This window comes from Xyrauchen texanus, chromosome 27, assembly GCF_025860055.1.
Source record: "Xyrauchen texanus isolate HMW12.3.18 chromosome 27, RBS_HiC_50CHRs, whole genome shotgun sequence".
Classification (NCBI taxonomy): Eukaryota; Metazoa; Chordata; class Actinopteri; order Cypriniformes; family Catostomidae; genus Xyrauchen; species Xyrauchen texanus.
Genome location: NC_068302.1, coordinates 11657248 through 11666586, shown reverse-complemented (window position 1 = coordinate 11666586; position 9339 = coordinate 11657248). Strand labels below are relative to the sequence as shown.

General features: G+C 41.0%; 1 protein-coding gene across 1 annotated transcript; it reads left to right on the top strand.

Moving 5' to 3' along the window:
* Positions 1-362: 362 nt before the first annotated feature.
* On the top strand, positions 363-1322 carry LOC127621446 (forkhead box protein B2-like). The gene has a single exon (XM_052095037.1). The coding sequence runs from the start codon at positions 363-365 to the stop codon at positions 1320-1322; it is 960 nt and encodes a 319-aa protein (XP_051950997.1).
* Positions 1323-9339: the final 8017 nt, after the last annotated feature.

The following is a 9339-nucleotide window of genomic DNA, read 5'->3' as shown; positions in this document are numbered from 1 at the left end:
GGTCCTCAGTGTGTAAAAGCAGAGCGCGCGCATTCTCCGGGAGAACTTCTCGCGCTCTGAGAGGACACAGGTGCCGCGCACGTTAGGAGGATCACTACAGAGGTAACTTTGAAACGGCGCGCTTTTTTTTTTTTTTCATTCTTGGCATAGCCTTAGTCCTGTGGATTTTCAACTTTTGACATTTTCAATTCAGACTAATTTATGCTAAATCCGATATGACAATACACGAAAAACAGCATATTAAGCTAAAGTAAAGGCAGAGTGGTGAATGATAGCTCTTTTGTTTAAAGGAAGCTTTGCCAGCTTCCTTCTGACTGGCACTGCATAGAATTTCAAAAGGAGAAATAAAAATTGCTCAAGCCATGCCTCGGCCAGGCAAGAACTCCTACAGTGACCAAAAACCTCCGTACTCCTACATCTCTCTGACTGCGATGGCCATCCAGAGCTCCTCTGAGAAGATGCTCCCCCTCAGCGACATCTACAAATTCATCATGGACCGTTTCCCGTATTACCGCGAGAACACTCAGCGCTGGCAAAACTCACTCAGACACAACTTGTCATTCAATGACTGCTTCATCAAGATCCCTCGACGCCCCGACCAGCCAGGTAAGGGCAGCTTCTGGGCCCTACATCCAGACTGTGGAGACATGTTTGAGAACGGAAGCTTCTTACGCCGCCGAAAACGATTTAAGCTCCTGCGTATGGAGCATTCGGCTTGCAAGAGTGCCCCCGTGCTCCATTCCTACCATTCTCACCACCACGCACAACATTCCTTACATCAGTCCCACCACCATTCAGGCAAACTGGGCATGGGCCATCCAGAGTACCTTGGCACAATGGGCCGCCTCTCACACTTCCAAAGCTATACGCTCAGTGGTGGGCAAAGTGGTGGCTTTAAGCACCCCTTTGCCATCGAGAGCCTGATTGGGCGAGACTATAAAGGAGTGATGGCTGGTGGCTTGCCCATTGCATCGGTTATGCATCACCTTGGCTATCCAATCCCCGCCCAGCTCGGTGGCATGGTCAACTCTGTGTGGCCACATGTTGGCATGTTGTCCGAGTCAGTTCCAGTGTCATCAGACTACCCACCATTTAGTGTGGCAGTGAAGGGTCTGTACCATCACCCGGTGACCCAGAGCATGCCTGCCGTACCTGTGCCCATTAAACCCACTCCAACTCTAGGAGCAGTTCCCTCATTGACTGGTATGATGCCGGGAGTTACTCCGCTATGCCCGAGAACAACAGCCGTGATGGACAGAGAAACAACAGCTCTTACAGAGGAAAAGAGTGCAGCTCTACACCCCTCTTTTCTGCAGTCCTGAAGCTGAAAAAAGACATTCAGAAGTGATGGTACGTAGAGCATGCTTTGGGGACAGCTGTGGACTCTTTCAATCTGACTTCAGTTGCAACAAAATTTCACTTGCCAACTTTTTCCATGGTAGTCCGTTGGGAGAGGATGAAGTTAACAGCACTTGACTACTTGACTTCTGTATTGTACTTTCAGAACTATTAAAGATGTGTGTATATATATCAGACTAGTGCAGATTGTATTGTAATTTGCTTCTGCAATTTTGTAGTTTATGTAGAATAAGGTATGTGTTGTAACAGCCATGTTTTATTTAGGTTAACTTCTAGACATAATACTGTGAATGCAGTTATTTTTTTTGTCTTTCATCAAGATTAGGTGTAAAAGTTTTTTATTTAAGTGAACTTTACAAAGGACTGACAAGAAAAACCTCTTAAAGTGCTCTCCACACTATAAGAGCTGTACATATCAAAACATTTTTAAACACTTAAAAGTTAAGTCTTAGAAAAGATAAGACTACACGGTCTGTATAAATGAAATTAAAAAAAAATACTGTTTTCCAAATACTTTGACATGCCTTGCATGCATGTGTCACTGTTAAAACAGTGAAGTGGATTACTGTGTGTCGGAGAGAAAATCTGTGCAAAATTATTGTAATAATGTAAAATAGAAAATGAATTTATGTTAAAATTTTGTTATATATATTATTATATGTGTTATGTAAATATATGTAGAATATTATCACGTACAGCATTGGAAATGCACTTGTGTTATTTACTAACAAAACATTTAAATATTTTATGAAAGCAGAAACAATCAAATGTACAATTATAGTGATTACAGAAATATCAGGCCTTAAGTGTGCTGTTTTAAAGTGGCATGACAAGAAAAATCTAACAAAACAACAACGGAATGCAGGCGTTTTGTGCTAAAAAAAAAAAATGCAGTATTATTGTGTAAGATTTGTAAATTAAATATTTTTAGAGTAAAATCAGGTTTTTGAGTGCAGTTTCTGTGCAGTGATTGCTTTGAATTTCTATTCATTCTTTCTTTCTTTGACTTCTTCAGCATTTGTTTGTACCAAAGTAACACTACTTCTCTTAATTCTGTAAATGTAATTATGTACTTGTATTAAAAATTAAAGGCACACATGTTGCCATCATAAAATACTTTAAAAATGTGCTGTAGAAATGCCATTAAATTGACTTAGCATTTACAGTAACCAACCTTTATAACTAAGAATTGTATATTGGTTTTGCATTGTATTTACTGTTTGGGATGCATTCACAGAGCATTTACAATGCTGCAGTCCACTATGGGAATTATTATAAGGAATCCAAAGGAAGAGCCACAATTTAAACTGTCTGAATTCTTACAGACAGCGGCTGAACATAAACAAGCATAAATAGCTTGACAGTAACATTATTAAACATTTAAACAATTGTTGCTGTAAGGTTTAAAGTGAAAACTGAAACATTACATCTATTTGACTAACTACAGAAAATATAGCGCTGTCCAGCTGAGAAAGCATTTAAATAAGTGTTGAAACTTGTTCATGCAGTGGCTCTCACCTTATAATCCTGTTGATGAATATTGCATTGTAGTACTTCGAGTCTGATCTTCAGTTTACTTCAGTATTTGATACTTTCCAATAAGGGCAGATAAGAATCTGCAGGAAGTGAAACTGACTTATGAAAAGTTTTGATAACAGCTCATATTAGATGTAACGTGTACAGAGGGACAAAAATGCTTCTATTTTGCATTTCTTTTTAATGTAATACAAATATTTTCATTAAAAATTCAATTTCGGCAAAACGATTTGAGGCAAATGTTGAACAAAATTAATTAAAAAAGGAATGACAAAAATTTCAGAATGATTTGGTATGACACCCTTGTACATTAACGACTGCTTGAATTCGAGCTGGACTCCACAAGTTTAATGAAACGATGATCCATGTTATCCCAACATGACATGCGAATGTTCGTAAGAGTGTTTTGTGTTCTTCAATGGAAGTAAGGACCCTTTCACCTTTTGTACAAAAGAGTTAACATGTCTCAAATTTGTTTATTTGATAAGTGACCTTGAAATATTGCTGAATTGTAAATAATTCTTCATTTTACACTTCTTTACTTGTTTTTAAAACTTTCATTTTATTTCAAGGTTACAATATATTTTTATCTTATTTTGTTTTAAAGTGGTCTCAGACTTTTGGACCCCACTGTACAGTATGTACAGTGTATACAGGTCCATTGTATTTGTGTTGCCTTCATGCATTTAATATAATGAACAAACAGTGAACAGTGAACAAAACTTTCTTAATGTTTTATTGAATAAACGTGGGTTTCATCAGCACACCGAAAGGCCACATGGCCAGAGATGTACTTGCTATTAGCCTTTTTCAAGAAATCAGTAATCAAGGTAGTTATGAATCAGGAAAGCTAGTATAGATATCCTTGGAGTATGGTTACACTTTGTGTGTGTGTATCTACTGTAAGATGCTGTGCTTATCACATAAAGCGCTGTGGCAGACAGCCGCATGACTTCAAAAGCAGCCGTTTGATAAAGTTGTTTTGTCCTGTTCATCTTGACATAATTTCACCTTTGAAGTTGAGAAGCTGGTCCTCTTCAGAACACAAAAGCTGCCAGTGGGGACGCCATTTAGAGTACCACTGTTTAGCATGGCAAAGGCACTCTTATACGTCTTCATACATGCACAGCAACACACTCGCTCACACCAGGAGTGAGCTGAACCTGTTCTCTGAACAAATAAGATGCACAAGTGGCTGACTGATGTGAAAACTACATCTCATCTTAGTCAATGAGAATGAACTGTCTCTGTTTCTTGCGCTTGTTTTCCATTTCATCTTAAACTGATCTGTGCCGTTTCTCTGTTCATTACTCTCTGGATACATTACTGTCTGACTTCACCCATCTCAATTTCTTGCAACTTAAATGAAATAAAATTTGTCTTTTACCATAAGCAGCTACAGTACAGTGTACATTTCCATCTACATTTGACATTGTGCGCATATGTACTGTATATGTAAAAGGCTGTTGCAAATTGCCAAGTGATTCAGTGCAACAGAAAATGTCTCATTCAAAGCAAATATGTGATCATATCTTGATGCAATTATTAATTTTATTGTAAAGTGCTATGACTTTCCAATGAAAGAGATATGCTCAAGGATTTTAGCCAAACACTTGTGTCAATTAAGTATGGATTATCTGGAAAGTATGATGAATAGGAATGAGGTTATTGTGAAGTTTCTGGTCCGTGGCTTGATGAGGGGCAGAATTGGTTATGAGGTATTATTGCTAATTACTCTGACTTCAACAGGGGTGGAGGTGACACATTCTACATGCTCATCTTAATGACTGCAAGACCTCGCCTTCATAATGAAGTGCTTAATTCATGAAGCTTCTCTCCAACGTGCGCCGCAGCAACAGCAAAGCAACTTAGTATTTTATAATTTGCTTGTACATTTTAGAATTCTAGACTCAAATTGAGGACAGATTGGTAATATTACCACAGATATATTGTTTAAATTCCTCAAAACACACAAGTGAAATGAAAGATTCACTGTTTAATTTGTCTGTCTCTTGAAACTGGAGAAGTTCTTGTGTTACAGTCGGGATGGTGTCATCATATGTGGCTTAATATTGTGATAAAAATGGGATATAAAACATTGTTTCCAATGTATTACATTTCTGTGACTTAAAAGAGATAACTAAGGACTTTTAAAGGTTTAATTTTTAAGGAAAAGTAATTAGAAAGAGATTTAGCCAGGGTTTTCAATATTGCAATATTTGTCAAAAGGGCCACATCTCAGTAACAATACAATTTAGAATCAAAACTCCAATTAATTTGGAGCTAAAGTCCAGTTCACAATATGTTTTTCTCCAGCAGAGGTTTTGTTTGTTCATTTCAAACACCTAAAGTAGTTCAAACCCTCTTAAATAAGAATCATTTTGTGAATTCTATCCTACAAAGTAAATTTTCACTATCAAAATATTTATGTTAAACCACACACAAGTCAGGTAGGGGTATCTTGTCACATTTTTATCAAGGCAGGTTGTCACATGTTTAAAATGACATAAATATATCAAACGTATTCATGATGATATTTGTTGGACTTAACAATGATTTTATTATGTTATTACCTTTTCCATTTTTTATGTTTAATTATATTTTTTTTCCTGGGCAAGAATGCTGAAAATGTTCACTGGGAAATAAAATAGCTTTTTTGTAGCCAAGTCTTTGAGGAATGAGGCTATGCAGAAATGCTAGCCCCAATCTTCCTTATGTAAAAGATAATTGTATATATTAAATCTATTTCTAAGTACATTCATTAATTATCTTTTAAGCATTATAAAAGATAATAAATGTAATAATAAATGTTATTAAAAAGTGTATTACATTACAAAAAGTTACATTATTGTTCCCTATGTTTAGGGTTTATAAAGATGTTCTTTAATACAAAATAATTAATTTACAAATACATTATAAAAAATGTATATGCGGTTGTAACAACATGAAAATGGTATACATGCAATATTTGTAAAATATTGAGCATTTTACCTCAAATGTTATAAATGGGTAATAACACCTATTGTTACATTAGTAACCTATGCAAATGTACTTTAATTTAAAGTGGACTCATATGAAGTGCCTACTGTATTAAGGAGCTGCCAACATTAGAAATTTATGTACATAAAGTTCAATATTGTTTAGTGATCATCAGGTTTAAAATATGACTTGAAAAGTGTTTTGTAGAGGACTTTAGGTAGGACAAGGTAAGTTGGGACACCACTTGAAGTAGCACCGTTCTTTTGACATCAACGTAACAAGGAAAGTGACAACACATGTCAAGACATTATAGTGATATACACTCACTGAGAACTTTGTTAGGAACACTATGGTGGTTGAGTTGAGATTCTACATTTTGTGTATTCTGAGATGCTATTCTGCTCACTACAATAGTACCGAGTGGTAAGTTACCATAGTCTTTCTGTCAGCTCATTGACCTCTCTCATCAAAAAGGCATTTCCATCTGCAGAACTGCCGCTCACTGCATTTGTTTTTGGCACCATTCTGAGTAAATTCTAGAGACTGTTGTGTGTGAAAATCCCAGGAGATCAGCAGTTACAGATATACTCAAACCAGCCCATCTGACACCAACAATCATGCTACGGTCCAAATCACTGAGATCACATTTTTTCCCCATTCTGATGGTTGATGTAAACTTGAACTGAAGCTCCTGACCCATATCTGCATGATTTTATGCACGGCACTGCTGCCACATGATTGGCTGATTAGATAATCACATGAATAAGTATGTGTACAGGTGTATCTAATAAAGAGCTAAGTGAGTGTATACAGTATATAAACACAAAGCAGAATGTAGCAAAATGACATATTCCCTCCTTTTAATCTCACTATAATAGACTATTTTTGCTGCATTGTGAAATAAATTGAATTGGGGGCATTTTATATTCTTGATTAATATAAGAATGAATATGTCTATTTATTAAGCATTTTAAACATAAGGTAATATGCTAACTGTTTGGCAAGTTCACGAAAGTCACCCTTTTTAGTCGTTGTTGTTATAACCGCATATCAATGGTTTATAATACATATGTAAATGGCTTATTAGTCATTAATGAACTCCATTTTAAACCCTTAGCCAGGCTTGGTTCAAGATCAAAATGTTCTGTATTTAGTGAGGGCGTTCTAGTAGTTAAATTGAAGACGCACTAACTTTATACAATTGACGGTGCTTTAACAATCGTTTTAGAACCGGGCCTTCCATTAACAAAGGGAGTTTTATTGTGAAGTGTCACCATAAAGTGTTAACAAGAAATCTATTTTATATTGTAAGTGTCTGTGTTGGCAGAGAATCAAGATGAAGAGTCCCTAGGTCTGAACATTTTGAAAAACGTTGGCTTTACGCTTTGATGCAAGAGTGTAAACTCAATGAAGATCCATGTCTTTTCAATACTTTACAATTTGTACATCAACATGAACACAAAACTAAATTAATAATCATGAGGTGTCCAAACCTACATCTGCAAATTATAGCCCTAGAAGTGTTCGGAAAGGCCGTAGGCTACAATATTTTCTCTGATTGAGCATCAGGTTGGTTCCCTCTCGAGAGGTCTCTCCTATTGCGTAAGTAGCTTACGCTATGGGAAAACTCCGTTTCTCGAGAAATAATTGAAGTCTTTATGTAAAACGCATTGCAGCTGCACAGCATACAGCAATGAGCGAGGCAGCTCGGTCATTGGCTGTGCTGCGGCAACTTGCTCGAACCAATGACGGGGCGACTCTGAACACGCGACCAATGGGCGCACGCTTCGCGCTCACGCGCTCAGAGCCCGCCAAGATGGGCGTGGCTAGGGCTATATATTAGGCGCCCCGTCATGAGAGTTCTTTAGATTTAATCTCCTTCAGCGAAGACCTTCTCTTCGCTGGATCCTCCGGATTGTTGGAGTCTTTTCGCCCGCCGTTGACAAGCCTACAGCAGGACTGCTAAGAGGACGCCGGCGCCTTCAGCCGCCTTCGAAGCCTTCTGCTACGCCATCCGGCGCGCATCACTGATATCCTTTTTTACTTACAAGTGTTCGCCTCTGCGACGCTTTTGATTTAAGTAAAAGAGCAATTTTCGAGGCGTTGTTCCAAATGCCTTTAACCTGCGCCTGTGTGCAGAGGCCCTCTTCCTGACGGGGACCGTCACGTTATCTGCACTCGCTGGCTGGGACCTGACCACGCAGAAGCTGCTCTCATTCAGGGCGGATGCCCCGAATGTGACTCCCTGGGCCTCGCCGAGCTGCGCGCTCGCTTTGCCACCTTCGCCGCAAACGAGCCTGCTTCCACCGTGCTGCCGTCTCCTCCGTTCGAGCCGCGCAAGAAAAAGCGCCGCTCACAGAGGCTGCCAGAGCACGCGGAATTCAGTGATGTCACACCGGGCCAGTCCCCGCGTGCTTCACCACTACCCAAGATCTCCCCGCCGCCAGTCCATTTCACGCAGGCGGACCAGCACCCATCCAACAGAGCGGTGGGTCTCGTCTCGTTCGGCGCGTCAGGGGACGACGGTGAAAAGGATGACAGCCTTTCTATTGACGCTGCATCCGACGACTGACCGGGCTCGGCCTTCGACCCCGCGCCGTCGACATTAGCGGACACGAGCACGGGCACCAGCATGGACTCTGAGATCGTCCGCATCCAGTCCAAAGCCGTGGAAGACCTCGGGCTTGACTGGTCTTCTCCGGAAGAACCCGCCTGCAGACGGCTGGACGAGTGGTTCCTGCAGGGGCGCCGGCAGGCCCCTCGACAGAGACCCTCCCCTTTCTTCCCCGAAGTTCACGACGAACTCACAAAGTCGTGGAAAGCCCCGCACTCTGCTCGCCTGAAGCCTTCTTTCTCTTCCTCGCTCTCCTCTGTGGACGGCGCGAGAGAAAGAGGCTACGAGGGAACCCCGCCCCTCGAGGAGGCTGTGGCCAACCATCTGTGCCCACGCTCCACCGCTGGATGGAAAGCCAAAGCATCTCATCCCTCGAAGCCCTGCCGATCTACCTCAGCTCTCGCCGGCCGCGCATACGCCGCTGCCGGCCAAGCTGCGTCAGCGCTTCATTCCATGGCTGTTCTACAAGTTTATCAGGCCAAACTTCTCCGCACCATGGACGAGTCGGGACCTGAACCTGAGGCTTTCAAGGACCTGCGCAGCGCCACTGACGTAGCCCTGCGAGCCACAAAGGCCACCGCCCAATCCATCGGCCGGGCCATGGCTAACCTGACTGTCCTTGAGCGCCATCTGTGGCTGACGCTAACAGAGATGAAGGACGCGGATAAGGCGCCATTTCTTGACGCGCCTATCGCTCCAAGCGGCCTGTTCGGACCGGCGGTAAAAGAGTTTGCTGAACGCTTCACTGAAGCTCGGAAGGATTCGCAGGCTATGCATAACTTCCTGCCCAAGCGCTCCAGCTCGTCTCAGAGCCGCCAGAGACCGCCTCAGCAGCAGCAGCGAGCCAGGGC

What these genes read in the sequence shown, in the direction of transcription:
- LOC127621446 (XM_052095037.1), top strand. Translation starts at nt 363, where the DNA reads ATGCCTCGGCCAGGCAAGAACTCCTACAGTGACCAAAAACCTCCGTAC.